At 43.4% G+C, this 18,011-nt stretch overlaps 1 protein-coding gene across 2 annotated transcripts in view; it reads left to right on the forward strand.

The window, feature by feature from the left end:
* Positions 1-1,150: 1,150 nt before the first annotated feature.
* adamts9 (ADAM metallopeptidase with thrombospondin type 1 motif, 9) overlaps positions 1,151-18,011 on the forward strand; it is a 44,209-nt gene continuing 27,348 nt past the window's right edge. For both annotated transcript variants that reach the window (XM_070959319.1, XM_070959320.1), the window contains exons 1-19: positions 1,151-1,452; positions 1,764-2,167; positions 3,868-4,030; positions 6,001-6,338; positions 7,024-7,107; positions 7,224-7,348; positions 7,630-7,670; positions 7,805-7,910; positions 10,013-10,159; positions 10,882-11,023; positions 11,908-12,012; positions 13,035-13,180; positions 13,596-13,777; positions 13,910-14,046; positions 14,767-14,884; positions 15,088-15,183; positions 16,228-16,394; positions 16,623-16,752; positions 17,875-18,001. In XM_070959319.1, coding sequence (XP_070815420.1) covers positions 1,356-1,452; positions 1,764-2,167; positions 3,868-4,030; positions 6,001-6,338; positions 7,024-7,107; positions 7,224-7,348; positions 7,630-7,670; positions 7,805-7,910; positions 10,013-10,159; positions 10,882-11,023; positions 11,908-12,012; positions 13,035-13,180; positions 13,596-13,777; positions 13,910-14,046; positions 14,767-14,884; positions 15,088-15,183; positions 16,228-16,394; positions 16,623-16,752; positions 17,875-18,001 — 2,855 coding nt within the window. In that variant the 5' untranslated portion in view covers positions 1,151-1,355. The remainder of the gene's footprint in view (positions 1,453-1,763; positions 2,168-3,867; positions 4,031-6,000; positions 6,339-7,023; positions 7,108-7,223; positions 7,349-7,629; positions 7,671-7,804; positions 7,911-10,012; positions 10,160-10,881; positions 11,024-11,907; positions 12,013-13,034; positions 13,181-13,595; positions 13,778-13,909; positions 14,047-14,766; positions 14,885-15,087; positions 15,184-16,227; positions 16,395-16,622; positions 16,753-17,874; positions 18,002-18,011) is intronic.

Consider the following 18,011-nt stretch of genomic DNA (forward strand, 5'->3'; position numbering starts at 1 on the left):
CTTCCCTGCTGTGACTATAAATGTCTTGTGTGGAAAAAGCCCAATATGAGTCATATTTCCATCATGCCTTGGTAAGAAATGACAGATATCATTCGCTGAAGTTTTCAAAAATTAGTCAATAGTTGCTTTTATTTCCTGTTTACGTAATAGTTGTCACCAGGACGTGGTCTGAGTGGGACCTTGTAAACTTCTCAGTGGTCTCTGGTGGACGAACTATGTAATGGCAACATATTTCTGCCATTTCTGTCCCGTTAATTATCAGCCAACATATTCAATGACACTGATCTATTTTCATTTAGGTAAGTAATACAGTTTAAAATACATTAGAGAAAGTTAGCAGAACAAGTTGTGTGTTCTGTCTTTAGCCCCGTGTGTATGTGTATGGGGGGGGTGCATGAATGGGACAGGAGACAGGCTGGATAGCCCTCTCTTTGATCCTCCACATAACAAAGGCACCTACAAAGGCTTCTATACAGCCTGTAGCATTGATCTGCTGAGGAGACTATAGCTTGTAAAACCATTAGCATTATCCCTACACAATACCTTTTCCAGCACCTACTTAAGACCTCCAATCACTACTGTATATGACCACGCTGCTTGCCACTTTGCATTTTGTCACTCTGTGATCCCATGAACTTCTAAGTATACAGCCATGCCCAGATTATCTCGCCTGTGGCCCCAGGGCAGGCATTTCCTATATGGGCCCCACCTCACTGTCATGGTCGCCGATGTTTTCTGCACACTGTGCAAATGCCCACCCCTCTAAAACCTGATCAACCCAAAACTATTGAAAGTTGAATCTGTCAATGTGTGTAACAGTATGTAACAATTCAATCACCCCATAAATGAAGTTAAGTTGGGCACTTTGCGGACACAGGGGGCCCTGAGTGTGGACCCTGAAACGACTGGTGTTAACTCCCATCAACGTGCCAAACAGACTTGTGAGTCACCCATTCACTGATCATATCACATCATCCAAAGTGGACATATGTGACCACTCTTGTCACCACAGTATATAACGGGAGGGGCTTGGTCGTAGCACCAGTGTACCTTGCCTCGCTGATCCCGCCCCTAGCTGGGGAGAAAGCTGGTGCACAGGCTTGCTGCGGAGCCCATCGCAGTTGACTGTTTGAGCAGCCCACCCTTCTCTGCAGTATGCATGTTCGCCAGGGAATCCGCGAAGCGCTCACGTCCCAGCAGTGTACTTCACCCGCCAGAGACCATCTACTCAAGAGTCGGGGATAATAAAATTGGATGTGGCAGGCGGACCGGAGGCGGAAAGCCCGGAGTGACCGGAGGAATACAGTATTACTACAGGAATACAGGCTGCCGCTCTCCTCTGAACGCGGACAATCATGCATGTGCTCTTCTGGGGCTTGGGGTTCCTGCTATTCCCTGATTTCTTGAATGTAATCGCATCTACGGGGACATTGCTTTTGAATTCAAACACAGGTAAAGTATGCCGCTCTGACAACCCCCGCATTTTCCCGCATGGAGTTATTTTCTAACTCTGAGGGCAGAGAATGAATGAGTTTTGAATTCTGTCAAGCACATGAGTTGCAGCGCTTTCTAGTACCTAAAGTTCACTGGTTATCATTTCCTTGCAATGCTGTAAAGAATTTTTTTCCTCAAGAAAGAAGACATTGATATGTAAATCATAATCTATCGATTAACACGTCTGGGCTCTTTGATTTATACTGATTCGATTGGGCATCCTGCTTAATCCTCAACTGCATTGTTATTCCTTTGCCTTTATTCCCCAGTAAAAGAGGAGATCGGCGCTTATGAGATTGTAACACCGGTGCGAGTGAATGAAGCCGGTGACAAGTTCCCAACCAGTGTGCACTTCAAGAGGAAACGACGAAGTTTAGACGAGAGCACCGGCAACACTACGGATCACTGGGCCTCGCCAAATATCCACTACAGGATATCTGCATTCGGACAGAATTATCACCTCAACCTCACGCTGGATTCGGGATTTATCGCACCTCTCTACACTGTGACAGTACTTGGAGTACCCAGAGGAGATAACATAACGGATTTTGCAACAGATGGGGAGGTAGAGGAGGAGGAGGAGGAGGACACGGAGTTAAGGCACTGCTTCTATAAGGGACATGTAAATGCACAAGCAGAACATGCCGCGGTCATCAGTTTGTGCTCCGGACTGGTGAGTTTTTACGCACGGTTACACTCGTCGTGCATGTGATGATTTTACGACGGTGTTTTACTTTTCCACCGTGAATATTTAGGGGCCATTGTTGGTTATACAAGACTTGAAAAGCTGCCTCACCATTGCCTTAGGAAAAAAAAAAAAAAAAAAAAAAAAATCAATTTTGAACTTTTGCACAAACTTTGCGCACAACCTAGTTTTTGGATTGGTTGCAAAATATCAAACTTACGCATACATGATTGTACTTTTAAACCTCTTTAGGTTTAGAAAAGAGTCCAAAACTGCGCATATCCCAGTAAAGAACAGAAAGTTGTATAAATGATTGGTCACAATCAAGTGAAGCTGAAGCTGATTTTGAAAACAGTTTAAGAAAAATAAGTTTGAGACAGCATGACTTGTCAAAGCTTTTATTTTTCGTATGATCCGGTTCTGGGGTGCTGCACAGGCTAAATAGCTCTTAAAATAGTGACCTGTGCTCAGTCCAAACTCCACTGCCTGTAGTCAAGTTTAATGAACACTCTCCTCTTACTTCCATGCCTCTCTCTGGTATCCCGGTTGTCGGTGACGTCTTTACGCACGCTCGTACAGCGGGAGTACGGGTGGTACTGACGTCATCACAACTTGCTCCCACTCCCAGGCTTGCTGAAGCACGAGTTTTGGAGTGAAGCAAAAGTGCACTCTGAGTTTATACAAAAGAACCTCAGCGAGTTGACAGAAATGAGTAAGGGGTCAATTTCTTCCCAAATGATAAATCAAATAAAAAATGCTGTGAATGCTGCAGAGAGTTCTGCAGAGAGCTTTAGGGAGTTAAGCTGACAACTGTGGAGCATATATTGTTATTTATTCATGATATCTGATGGCATGTTTATTCTAAAACAGGCAATACTGCCGGTGGCTTCAGTTGCCTTTTATGTGTGTGTGATGTATGTATGTACATCCTAAAGTAATCTGTTTTTCCTTGCAGGAAAGCTTCCTTTTTGCCTTGCCAGCTCTCCAGGTCAATCAAAGTGCAGGTCCTAGTGTAGTAATAGGAATAATGTCTAACAGGAAGCAGGAGGAATAGTCTAACCAGCTGTAAATTTTCTCACATGCAAGAAAATATTTTTTTTTCTAATGCTATTTGTTCATACTTTATTATCAGGAGTTATGAACATGACCTGAGCCAAACTTGTATCAGCCCCCAGGGCTGCCATGATGACTCTCCACAGCCAATGAGCAACAACTGAAAAGTGCTTGTGTTGGCATGTCCCTTATCTGGACCATCATAGACCTCCAAGTCAGAAAATCACACGAAACGTGCAATGTGAAATATATATAACAGCACTTTCAGCACGCTTGCCAAGGACATACAGTTTCACTGTTTTCCTGATAGGCATCACATTCTTACATGCATGCAAATTCGCTTATTTCACCTTTTAATGAAAGCCATCGGGTCTCGGTGTTGCTTATTTTCTCTAATGAATAGTAAATGAGCCACATTCCACTGTTGCGTGCTGTAAATATTTTCAAGCAAAACATACATTGCTTTGTGGTATGGTGGCTCGCTGTATGCAAACAAATCATATTCCCCGTGGTCCTGTTGGGTAGACTTTACAAATTCCCCCCATGTTTGCGTGTGTTGTCGCTGAAAAAAAAAAAGCATTTACAGAAAATGGATGGATGGAGATTAACTGCTGTGCATTTTTTCTGCTATCCAGCTAGGCACTTTCAGGTCTCCAGAGGGGGAGTATTTTGTGGAGCCACTACACAGCTATCAAGGAGAACACTATGAAGAGGAACACACAAAACCTCATGTTGTATACAGGAAGAGTGCACCCAAGAAACAGGCATCTGGGGAGAACTCACTTTGTGACACTTCAGGTATGGTGCATTACTTGATGGGCATGCATGCATACAATTTACACAGACAAGGTGCCACAGATAAACACACACACACACGCACACACACACACACACACACACACACAAATAGACAAGACAAACATAACAAGATGCATCCTTAGTGCTACTGCACATACTGTAGGCTTCTACATGCAACCAGTGTTAATTCAGACATCATCGCTGAGGTGCTCTATCCAGTTGGTCCTTACCCAGTGTCCTCATCCTCACTAAGCAGCATGCTGTGGCTATTTGTGTGAGAAACAGTGTATGTGGTTGGTTCATGTGCATGTAAGTGCTTGCTTGTGTTTTCATGGGATACACGTGGATTGCAAGAATTTGCTGTGTGTCTCTCTGTGAATGTGTTATGCGACCATTAAATGGGTCCCCACAGATGTAAGCAGGCGTAACTGAGCTTATTGATATGTTATTGTAATTTTAGCCTGATACTGTTGAATCATATGAGGCTTATCTAGTTAAAACAAGCAAAAGCTTTAAGTGTGTCTGGATATTGTGCTAGATTTTGACACCAAAGATTAAAAAGAAGAAAATGACTGCAGGCTGGATTCTTTACTGTAAGATCATAGGGAGGTGGAAGGAAATCTTAAAAGGAAAAATTATGATTGATTAAATAGTGTGTGTATAGATATCTATTCTGTGAAATTTACTGTGCTATAGTAATAAAATGAGATTACATCATTTGGAAATTTTTATAGTTACTAACAGAAGCTTAATGACCAAATCTAAATGAAAGTATGGTGTGAAGTTATCTGGGATCATATATCATGTCATAGCCTGCACATTGCAGCGCCTACAGCTGCAGCACAGTAGTGAGGAAGCTTTCCAACTCTCACACAGGAACAATCATTTGGAAGTTCACCCTTGTATCATCCCATCTCAGTTTACTGGCTGAACTTCCTGTTGACTCTTGTACTTCCTCTGCCTCTTTGATAAGAAAGTTGGGTAGACCCGCTTCCATGACCATGCAGCGTAAATTGTATGATAGCGAAGTCATGCCAACTTTAAACTCTCAAATAATCAAGTCTATGAAAATAAATGTGGAAATATGTTCTCTTTGTCTGCTGGACATCTTGCTGCAGATGTTTAGTTTAACTGTGTGTGTAAACGTTTGTGTGTGTGCGCTCTTGTTGTTCTTTGTATTTTGTGTGTGTGCACTTATGGCCCATTCTGTAATATAGTATGTGTTTGTGTGTGTGCGTGTGTGTGATATCATAGCCTGGAGGAGCATTAAGTTGACTCAGAGCCATTTTTGTCCAGGAACGATTCATCCTTGTACAAAGTTCCATTGTTACCTTGTAAGTTTTGAAGAAGAGCAAATTTGATGCGAGTCACAAATCATGTACGCTGAAAGCAGATCCACTAATACGCTGCAGTCATGTGCGTTATGCTTAGGTGGTGATGTATTGCTGGTGGTCCAGAGAGGCTGATCTGCATGCGATGAGGAAACAAAAGACTGGCACTCAGCACTTTTGTTGCCATGTCACGATTAAAATCAGACTTAATTCCCTCCAGTGTTGAGAAGTTTTGCTGCTCAGGTGTTGAACTGCCTTCTTTCGGTGTGTGCACTGCACTTTGTGCTCCATTTTTTTATGGCTGGGTGCCAGGTTTACCTAGCCTGAACTCTTTGCCCTCCTGTCTCCCCTCTCCTGAAAGAGGAGGGAGATAGAAATAAAAGGCATTCCAGGCAGTGTTCATTTGTCAGCCGACTCTTTGAGCAACAATAAACAAGAGAGTAAGAAGCAGCAACATATTTTAACAATGCCCACTTGTTCATGCATCTCCACCTTAAAGACATGAATCACAACCTCAGCTTAATTGTAAACACATTGTCATTCATATTTTGCCTGTTTTCCAGTCTGTGTGTATTTCCCATCATCCCTCCATCTTTGTATATTTACACATGCCGCATTCCTCCTGACTTCTCTCTCTAGGACACAAACACAGACACAAGAGACACAAGCTTAAGAGAAGGCCAGCAGCTGGGGTGACCACCGTGTCTAATGCAGCCCCTGTGGTCACTGCTGGTATATTCAATGACGTGGAGTCACTGAGTGCTGGCCTGGCCAACGATGCTTTGCTCAGATCAGAGAGCGGCAGTGCTCGCGCTAGACCATCAAATGATAGCAGCGGTGACTCAGGACCTCACAGGAGATCAAAGCGCTTCCTCTCCTACCCGCGCTTTGTTGAAGTCATGCTCGTGGCCGACAGCAAAATGGTGGAGCATCACGGCAGCAACCTACAGCACTACATACTCACATTGATGTCCATAGTAAGTTCCACTCCACCAAATGGCATCCTGGCTGCTAGGGGAGAATGTTTGGCAGTTGACTGGGAGATGAAAGTGTGTTTATGTGTTATTATACAGTGCACATAAAGGGACAGAGAGTAGCTACATGTGTGCATATGTGTGCAGTAAATGTATGTACCTGTTTTGCTGTGCCGTTTGTGTTGCAAGTCCATCAGCCATTCTTTGGAGGAGGGCCGTGGGAGGGAAAAGGGCAGCCTAGGGCAGGGGTAAACACCACTTTCAAACGGCCAGGGGGAAGAGAGGGCAGCTTGAGGTAGAGCCTGCCTGACAGCTTTGATGAATGTTAAAAATAAGCTCAGGTATGTCACATAGACGGCATACTCTCGGCCACTTCAAATACCAACTTCTGCAGGTGCCTGGGGCCGACGGTCCTTGGGGGGGGGGCTGAGATGACCTATATTCTGATCTTGGCAAAGGCAGCCTTCTCCATGGGGGCTCAAGCCATTATCAACTTGATCTTCCAATCAACCAAATTCCCTGGTACCTGCTTGAGACTGCAGGAAGGCATCCATGATAGAGTTACCAGTAAATATAATGTGTATCACTTCAGATGGCTTAGGTTAATGAATATGCTATCAAGACTAGCCTTGTCTTCAAAATGTTTTCATTCAGAGATTTGAGTTCATATTTGGCTTCCTTCATCCAGGTATCTTCCATCTACAAGGACCCCAGCATTGGGAACCTGATCAACATCGTGATTGTAAAATTAGTCATAATAAACAACGAGCTGGTAAGAGTGCTACATTTGTTTCAGTCGCCATACTTATACACTTATATATAGTATGTGGTTTATATACTTACAAATGAAATCAGGCCTGTGATTATTTCTCTGTCTTTGTTTCTCAGGATGGTCCAGTCATTTCATTTAATGCACAGACCACTTTAAAGAACTTCTGCATTTGGCAGCAGAGCCAGAACATCCTGGACGATAACCACCATTCCCATCATGACACTGCCATCCTAATCACCAGGTGCAAGAAAAATATCAAGCTATCAAGCTTTTTGCTGCATACAGTATGTACTTTGAACAGGGTTTTGGACCAAAGATGCCGTGAACCAAGTGACACTGTAATGAGTGTAAATTCTGGGAGAGTCACTTGCATTAACTGCATAGATCAAATAGGCTCCAGATGCCCGATGAGACGAACTGCTGAAAATAAACCTAAATCGGGAGGATCCCCTGAAGGCTGGGGAAGTGTTCATTTCGTACAGTTCCATTGACCGTGACCCATTATCTGTGTCTTCACCACAGGCAGGACATCTGCAGAGCAAGGGATAAGTGTGACACCTTAGGTAAGTGGATTTGTATTTAAATGCTGACACACTTACAACCGTAAACTAATGCACAGTATACTGTACTTCACATGCTAACGGTTTGATCATGATTGAAAGCTATAATGGTGCTTCTTTTTTTCCTTGTTTTTAAGGACTTGCAGAGTTGGGGACTGTGTGTGACCCATACAGGAGCTGCAGCATCAGCGAGGACAATGGACTCAGCACTGCATTCACCATCGCCCATGAACTTGGCCACGTGTAAGCACAGCATGTTTCCACAGATTGTTTACCTTAAGAACGGTCATCGCTCCCAGCAAGCGAAAGTTTTGGCTTCAGTGAGACGCCGGCAGAGCCTCAGAAGTCTTTCTAGGAATGCACACATAACTAACCAGCAGATGGGGATCAAGGAGTCTTGCCAGTCAATGAATATTCAATTATATAATTGAAAAAAAAGAAAAAAAACCCCCAAAACATTCCATTGTGAAAATTAATATCCGATTGTGGAAAAAAAAAAAGAAAAAAGGCATCACTACTGCAGCTGTCTGCCCCGCAAGAGCCAAGGCTGCTGCACTGAATGTACTGTATGATGGACAGGACTCCACAACGTCACTTTCATTGAGTGAAAGGGAAACGTAGGTCAAGTGAACAACCACATGATCATGATGAAGAGTTCATAAGGCAGCTTGTTCACAAAGGGGGGAGATTTGCACTCCAAGCAATGTAAAAAGCCCCGTTTGGTATTACGTACCAGTTTGAATATTACCTAACCTGTATAGAAATTAGATCGGATAACATATCAATTGAGAGAGAGAGAGAGAGAGAGAGACCTGCAGTCCTTAAATAAGGTTTTATGGTATAGAAAATAATTTAATTTGAGTATCTTGTAAGGTGTAGATAGATCTTTTAAAAGACATGTTTATGTTGAAATAAATATACATCGGGGGCTGCACGGTGGCGCAGCAGGTAGTGTGCATGCCTCACAGCAAGAAGGTTGCCGGTTTGATCCCCAGGTCAGGCGGGGCCTTTCTGTGTGAAGTTTGCATGTTCTTCCCGTGCATGCGTGGGTTCTCTCCGGGTACTCCGGCTTCCTCCCACAGACCAAAAACATGCTCATTAGGTTAATTGATGACTCTAAATTGTCCGTAGGTGTGAGTGTGAATGTTTGTTTGTCCTTGCATGTGGCCCTGCAATCGGCTGGCGACCGGCTCAGGGTGTACCCCGCCTCTCGCCCATTGTAGCTGGGATAGGCTCCAGCCCCCCCCCCCCCGCAACCCCGAAAGGGATAGGCGGTATAGATAATGGATGGATGGAAATATACGTCGGCAAGTTATATGTCTCTTGTATTGGTTTGCCCTCTTATGGACGTATTACGAAAAAAAAGATATTTGAATAGATCAAACAAACCTGCGTGTTTTTTTTAGAAGGAATAAACAAACCCCTAATTCTTCCATATTTGCACAACACTTGTGTATGTTTCTGATCACCTCTGCCCATTTGTTGGTGACTTTCCTTTAACCAACCCTGCATTTTCCGTTGAATCAGCGGGGGGGGGGCATTAACTCTCTACAGTGGAGACTGTTACGGACCTTAACATCGTCTCCAACAAATGCTCTGTGTAACCACTAAACAAAAGGTGGGATTGTTCAATTCCACATTTATCCGCATCAAGCGGTGACAACATACTTGACTGCTTAGCCCCAGAGCTCAGTGTTATATGGTACCTGTCAGGTGGCGAGCTGAGTAGCTCACATGGAGGGCGGCCGGCAGCTTGGGGCTGTATCTGTCCATCAACCAGGGTCCCATTTGTTCCCCCTGCAGGACTTTGAATGCTTCTCTTTACTTCTGTCCTCCAATTTTCACATCTACATTTTTCTGTTATGTCTGTTGCCTGGTGTTCCTCTAATTTAATGTTGTGCCGGTTTCTTTCCAAACTCCCAACAGGCAGCCAATGCAAAAGCTCTGCATTGTTTTCAACTGCAATTTTGAATGGGTTTCCCAAAGCCAATAACACAGTGACAGCGTAAATGCAAAATCAGTGTTTAGATTTAAACCATGTGGCCCAACAAATGAAACCCTGAAGCACAACAAAAAATACTAATTTTCTGGAGTCTTGGAGTCTTGTCTATGTTGGTTTGAGGAAAAAAAATAAGGACTATAGCAGCATTCATCACCATAATACTGACTTTTATTACATTTATCGCAGCCAAACTTTGGTCTGACAGAGATGTGCAGCTACATGGCCTAAACTACAGCAAACAGAGTTATTACAAGAAAAATTAAGAAAAAAATCTTTCAGTCCTCCTTATTTCTCTGGTAATGAAACATGTTTTTATGATATCTTGTCTGCTTTTCTCTGCCAGGTTCAACATGCCTCATGACGATAGTAACAAGTGTAAAGAGGATGGAGTTAAGAATCAGCAACATGTGATGGCTCCCACACTGAACTACAACACAAACCCTTGGATGTGGTCCAAGTGTAGCAGGAAGTACATCACAGAGTTCCTCGAGTATGTCACACTCTTTTCTTCATGCTTTCCTACTGTTTAGGAGAAATATTCAAAACAACTCAAACAGCCTGAAATGAAATTGGAAATGCAAAATAGTAAGGTTAAGTAAAAAGAATTGTACATTTTAACTGATAACTAGATTTTTTTATTTGTTTTTATTTTAAAGCTCTTGCTAAATATCAGTTAAAGATGATGCATTTACAAAACTGTATCATAAGGATTCCACAAGTATGTTTCGTTAAACATACAAATACACAGAGTGCAGTGTAATCATACTCTATAAGCATACTGCATATTTTTTTTCCACTTTTGGCAGCAACAGCCAAATTTTTAGGCTTAAATGCAAATAAACTGTCATCATTTCTCAGGGCTGTTGCAGCCTCGAGTCTCTTCTTTTGCAAATGCTCCTCAACTCACTGAGAGAGACCAGGGAACCCCTAGACAGAGCACATGGGATACTATCTGGGAAATGTCTAGAACCCGACTATCCAGAGTTCTCCCTGCATCCCCCAACTCCTGAGATCAGCACTCACTACATACAGCTGACTGAATATAAACAGAAATCTGTCAAGAGTATGTACAAGAGTATGTGTGTACAGTAGGGGAAGTATATATGTGCAGAAAAAAGACCTCTCCGGCTGTACTGAGTGTGTTTTCTGTCTGTTTGTGTCTCTTGTTTTCCCCTTTTTTCTTTAAGTCATTTCATTTTTATTTCTTAATAGCACAGGATATGGTGAGTGCTTGCTTGACGAGCCCGTTTCTAGGCCGTACAGTCTCTCACAGCAGCTGCCAGGACGGATATACAATGTCAATAAACAGTGTGAATTGATATTTGGGCCGGGAACGCAGGTGTGCCCTTATATGGTAAGTGGAGTCGCCATGTGAATCTTAACTGTCATGTTGCACATGTGGGTCTTTGAGGGAAACCTCTTGTGTTATGATCATGTGCTGCAGAGGCTCCCAGCTCAATCTGAAGCCTTTAAAGTCAAATACGCTGTATTGAACAGCGTACTGGTCGTTCTTTCTAAAGATACGAGCAAACAAAAACAAATTGAATGAATGTGATTTGATAGCTCTACACCTGTAAATTCATTGTTTTAGCTCCTGACAACATGAATATGAGGGAAGGTGGAATCAGGCTGAAATCATCACATCAAACTATCACATCAGCTTTTGTGTTTTCATCTTGTTGATTTTGAAATGAATACTGCAGAAATATGTGTGACACCCTTAAGCACTGTGGGGTACCTTTTTGGCTCATGTTTTCCACCCAGACTGAAAGGTCATGTAAGGCAGTGGCTGAGGAACATCTGGCAAGTGAGATAGCTGATACAGCAAACTTAGCATGGAGTCACCTTCTGGCATAATCTTTTTATAACATGCAATGAATTGGATCTCTGCCTGCGGGTGTCCATATATTAGGAGTTGTCTACAGTGAGGTTATTTAACATGACAGTTATGTTATGTTATGTCTTGTTCCGATTGTCTCACTGGTCTTTCTAGAATCTCAGGGTTGACAGTGTGTGTGTGTGTGTGTGTGTGTGTGTGTGTGTGTGTGTGTGTGTGTGTGTGTGTGTGTGTGTGTGTGTGTGTGTGTGTGTGTGTGTGTGTGTGTGTGTGTGTGTGTGTGTGTGTGTGTGTGTGTGTGTGTGTGTGTGTGTGTGTGTGTGTGTGTGTGTGTGTGTGTGTGTGTGTGTGTGTGTGTGTGTGTGTGTGTGTGTGTGTGTGTGTGTGTGTGTGTTTCTCAGACCCAGTGTCGGAGGCTGTGGTGCACCAGTCCAGAGGGTGCCCAGCGGGGCTGCAGGACCCAGCACATGCCGTGGGCAGACGGCACTGACTGCTCCCCTGGAAAGGTAAGGGTCTGCTGTTTATATGAGCATCTGGAAGTAAAAGGTAAAGGAGAAAGACTTTCTTTTCATAATAAAAACCTGTCAGGAGCAAGAAGTAAGAAATTGAACTGCATTTTATAAAGGCAGTGTTTGTGATGAAAGTGTAAAGGAAACAATGTGCAAAGTGCTTCAATAGTTTGTGACATTGCCCTGTTTTTATCCACTATGTTACAGTTGAACTCTCATATGGTTCTGCGCTGTGATCTGACAATCCTCACCCTTCCCTTGTTTTGATCTTACAATTTTTCCAGTGACTCGTGGCCATAAAATTGTTCGCAGGCGTTTTAATCAAGAGTGCAAAATGACAAAAGAAAACAAGTTTCCAGAAACAAACCCAGCATTGCAACATATGTAAACTCTTGTAATTGAACATGGCTGGCATGTAAGTAGGTGGCATCAATCTGTAAATGATGGAGGTTTCTTCATGACTGTCTTAGTTAAGCTTTTAATTAGGACTTTCTCACTAAGCCCTCACTTCCTGCCACTCAGACTTAAAGAACTTGAAAGCCACACGAAGTCCAAAGACACACTGATACACACACATGCTGAAACCTTTTCATGTTTACACCAACCTCTCATCCCATGCCATGCCAGAGTGCACCACATTAAACACATAAACTGGAGTCTGTTTATTGAACAGCGTAAGATTATCCTCCTGTTATGAGCTGAGATATATTTATTGACTAAGTGCGTGATGTTTTCCTGTATTCCGTCCAGCCAGACCCGGCCATGAAATGTCTTTTTTGGTTCCTCTTTTTTTCCGTGTGCTTCACTGTATAATTTCTCCCAGATTAGCATCAAAGCACGAGAGAGTAGATAGATGTGTTGCCAGTTCCATGGATAATATTTCATGTGCTCACTTTGTTCTTCTCCCTTTTTAAATGTTTGTGTCTTACTCTTATTTTTCACCTCTTTCTATCCCTCTGCTCCACTTCTCGTTTTCTTCGTTCGTCTGATTTCTGTCTTTTCTGTTTGTCTCACCGCAGCACTGCAAACACGGCCTGTGTATAGCCAAAGAGCATGACGCCACACCTGTGGAGGGTGCGTGGGGAGTTTGGAGTCCTTTCGGTACCTGTTCGCGGACATGCGGTGGAGGCATCAAGATCGCTGTGCGCGAATGCAACCGGCCCGTGTGAGCAGTCCCTCTCTTTGTAGTCATGCATGCCTAGTGGACCTTGTCTCCATATTAGCTGCTAAAGTCAGTGTTCCATAGATCAAGCCTCCTTAAGGGAATTCTTTCCATAGCTAGTGTTCATCAGGACAGGCTGTCTGATGCCAGATCTTACAGAGTTGTTTCATGGTAAAAAAAAAAAAAAAAGATCACTGAGGCTCCTTCAATGTTGGCTTTCATCCTGATTTATGGCACAGATAAAAAAGAATGAGGCAAGGTGTGAATAACTTTGAAAACAATGCCAATGACGTACTGTTCAAAAGGAAAATACATGTTTGAATTTATCGAGGAAAGATGCTTATTAAAGTGTCTACTGAAGATACTCACTAAATTAGACCAGTGATTGGTCCATTCACCTGCTCAATCTTGCTTCCAGGCCCAGAAATGGAGGAATGTATTGTGTGGGTCGCCGAATGAAGTTTCGTTCCTGTAACTCTGAGCCCTGCTCCAAGCAGAAGAAAGACTTCAGGGAGGAACAATGTGCGGCTTTTGATGGCAGGCACTTCAACATCAACGGTCTACCTCCTAATGTTCGCTGGGTGCCCAAGTACAGCGGAAGTGAGCATCCTTTTTTCAGCCACTAGCATCCTGCTTTCTCCTTTAGTCAACCTCATGCATAATGGACATATTGTAAGCTTGACATTGACATCTATTGGTGTTATGTTTTTGTCTGTGTCTGCCTCCTGTCAGTCCTGATGAAGGACAGATGTAAGCTGTTCTGCAGGGTAGCAGGCAGCACGGCCTACTATCAGCTCAGGGACAGGGTCATTGATGGCACGCCATGTGGACCCGATACCAACGACATATGTGTCCAGGGCCTGTGCAGGGTGAGGTTCCCAAGTCTTATTAGGATACTCGACCACACGGTTCAAATGCATGCGTACAGCTAATTCTGTTATCTTAACTACTAGCTTCTAACAGTGACCATTCTTGCACAGTTTCTATGTGGAGTGGATCTAATCAGCAATGCCTTCAAAGCAAATAGCCTTTCAGTCTTTTGTCAAACCAGAGTGTTTATTCCCTCAGACCTGTGACAGATAGTTTTAGTTTGAAAAGCTTGATTACTAACATGCCATATACATCAATATGCCTCTTGAAAGATGCAGTGGGTTGCTCTGTGTACACTCGAAACCACACACAGCATTGTTGTTTGATTGTGGTTCAGTATGTTCCCTTCCTGGCCATGTCAAGTGGATTTTGATCCATGCTGGGGCACTAAAGCAAGCTCTTCATCCTTTAAAGACAATCAAAAATGTGTCTTGCTACAACCAATTACAAGCAGAGCAGTTCATGTAGTTTCCAGTGTGGTTTATTAAAGGAAATTTATTTCAGATGGGTGTCAGTGATATGGCTACAGCTCAGTGCAACCATTTAAAAGGTCACAGGGTTTGATTATTTCATTCATGATCAGTATTTCATCAAGAAATAAACAAGTAATGGCCCAGTAGACTTGTTTTTGCAGCCTACTCTCCTCTTTCTCACTACCATTTATATTACCCTCTGCTTTTTCTTATTTTATTTTTTATTTATCCTTCCTTACGGAGCAGCAAGCGGGCTGTGACCATGTATTGAACTCTAAAGCCAGGAGGGACAAATGTGGCGTGTGCGGAGGTGACAACTCTTCTTGCAAAACTGTGGCAGGCACCTTCAACATCGTCCGCTATGGTGAGCTACAGCCTCGTTTATTACATTATCATTTCACTTTCAGCAAGCATAAACGACACCATCTCTTCTTATATTGGTATATTGCTTCAACATAAAGTGTTTTTACGCGTGCTTAGCCATCAGTGAATGGCACTGAGCGAGAGGCTCATTTATTCGGCACAGAGCGTAATATACTAACAATCTAAACCTGATGCCATTCGCAGGTTATAATGAAGTAGTGCGAATACCCAGTGGTGCTACAAATATAGATGTGCGTCAACACAGCTACTCAGGGAAACCAGAGGATGACAACTACCTCGGTAAGACGTCCAACTGCTGTTATTTTAATTTCCAGCTATTTCTGAAGCTACTTTGACCTGCATGTCTATGCAAATGGGTTCAGCTTTAAATGTAAAGTCGTGTACTGCAAACCTGAGGAGTTGGCATATAATGTGCATACTAATATGTTAATGAGCCAGAAGTAGGCCTATGGGTACCATTCCAGCAAGGTCAGTTGGTTTATAAGCAATCGTGTGTGTGTGTGTGTGCGTGTGTGCGTGTGCGTGTGTGCGTGTGCGTGTGCGTGTGTGTGTGTGTGTGTGTGTGTGTGTGTGTGTGTGTGTGTGTGTGTGTGTGTGTGTGTGTGTGTGTGTGTGTGTATACATACATGTCTTGTTGGCATGAACATGATAATACCTGAGCTCGGATAGCCCTCTGGCTGCCATTCCATTAAGGTCAATTAAGTGTGTGTCTGCATATATAGTGTGTATATGTCTGTGTTGTTGTGTTTCTGTTATTCTGTGTGTGTATGTTTGCCTGTGTGCTTGATTACATGCCTGAGCATGATTTTTCAGTTGTCACCCTTTATTTTGTGTGTGTGTTCATATGTATTTATGTATGGGCCCAGTCATGAGGGGCCCAAAGTGGAGACGATTTTGCCGGAATGAGGGCCGCTCTCCACGGTCATATTAGTGTAATGTGTGAAATGGCGAGGAAAGTAAAGGCAGGAAATTAGCTCCATAATCGCATTAGGGTGAATGAGTGCAGCAGACTGGCTGTTGAACAGAACATGACGCCCCTGGATGGGACTTCTCCAGGAACAGAGGATTATTTTACCCCAATAAGGCTTTGCTGGTGCCTTACTGTAAATGAAAATGTTAGTCACTGTGTTGCTAAGCTGCTCTGTCACATGCAAAACCAAACCGCTGTTTTTTTATTTAGCTAGTTAACAATCATTTTCACAAAATCTCACATTTTTTTCTGCAGTTATGTGCCATTTATGCAAGATAGACTCTTTCTGGCTCTCTGTGTCAGTGGGATCAAGCACAGTGAGCGAGTGAGTGCTGTTTTCTGTCCCCCTGCAGCCATATCAAATAGCCGTGGAGAGTTCCTGCTTAATGGAGAGTTTGTGGTCAGCATGTTCAAAAGGGAAATAAAAGTGGGAAACGCTGTCATCGAGTACAGTGGCTCTGACCATGTCATTGAGAGGATCAACTGTACTGACCGCATCGAGGAGGAAATTATTGTCCAGGTAAACTGTCCTTATCATGGTCACAGAGCTAGACACCTTTAGAGGCAGTGGTATCTGTCAAATATATGGTACATAAAAGACAAAGATGCCTTGAATACAGGAACTTAAATGCTTCTGTGGGCTTGACCTCCGAAAGCGTTTACTGTCTTGGGAAGATGTGGACAAACTATGATGTTGAAAACCCTTAATCTCACTGTGGTGTTGTTACATTGCCTGCATCTTCCACAGGTGCTGTCTGTGGGGAATCTTTACAACCCAGATGTCAGGTACTCCTTTAACATCCCCATAGAGGACAAACCTCAGCAGTTCTTCTGGGACGCTTATGGGCCCTGGCAAGAGTGCAGCCGGCTGTGCCAAGGTGAGGGGGAGGCTCAAGGAGTTGGCACAATGAAGTGATGGGAGTGGTAAATGATACACAGTGTGGTGAGAGTAAAGATGAGATGGAACAGAGAGAGGAGACGTGGGAACCAGTGAGCCAGAGGCATGGGGGGGGGGGATTGTGCGGCTAAACTTGACAGGTTCATGCTAGACATATAGGTTTGGAACAAGAGATTGAAGTTAGACCTCATAGTATGCTGTGGCACATTACCCTCACTGGCATGACTCTGGACATGCCGGAGTATGTGGGCATGCAGAGGTGGATTGCAGGTAAACTCGAAAACCTGTCATGTGTTAATGACTCAAACACTTTTCTGAGAATTCTCAACTTTTTGAGCTCTGCTTGAACAATCACCAGTAAATTCCAATGAGAAACCAATGAGTTCACACTGCAGGATAAGCAGCTAACATGTAATGCCCTCAGCACCTTTTGATTTTCCAGTTTCTACAGCTTTTCTGGCGTTCTGAGGCACACTAAGCTCTCATAGACCGTGCTGAGCTGCAAAACTTGGTAACATGAGGGACTGATAGAGAGTGCATTTCGTGGAGCCACATGCGGTTTAAATCTCTCTCCCCTACTGTATAGTTGTTGCACTGTGATTCAGTTCAGGGATGTCAACACGAGAGCTAAAGCAAGACACACACACACACACACACACACACACACACACACACACACACACACACACACACACACACACACACACACACACACACACACACACACACACACACACACACACACACACACACACACACACTGTTGCTGGTATTCACTGCAGCCCTGTGATGATCTATATTGTACTTCAGCTAGTTGTTACTTGGACTCAGACAGCTGCTTGCACGAGCGTACAGAAACTGAGGTCAGTCAGGGGAAGCTAGTGGAGTTTCATTGAAGGATGAATTTCTGAAACCCTATACTGCAACACTAGTTACTTTTTGCATTGTCCTCTTATGTTGTCTTTACCCAAAAGCCTAAATATTCAACAAATCTTCCTTAATATTCATGCACATAACAGCGGTTGTTCCAGTATTTCAGTGTTTTATAAGGGACTTTTTAAATTTGACTGCTGTCCAAACTTGTGTCACTGTGTCTTCACAGGAGAGCGCAAGCGGAAGATTCTCTGCAGCAGGGAGTCAGACAGGGTGGTGGTGTCGGACCAGAGGTGTCACGGTACAGCTAGACCTGCTGTCATCACTGAGCCCTGCAACACTGAATGTGAACTCAGGTTTGTAAAC

This window comes from Chaetodon trifascialis, chromosome 3 (genome assembly GCF_039877785.1).
Source record: "Chaetodon trifascialis isolate fChaTrf1 chromosome 3, fChaTrf1.hap1, whole genome shotgun sequence".
NCBI lineage: Eukaryota > Metazoa > Chordata > Actinopteri > Chaetodontiformes > Chaetodontidae > Chaetodon > Chaetodon trifascialis.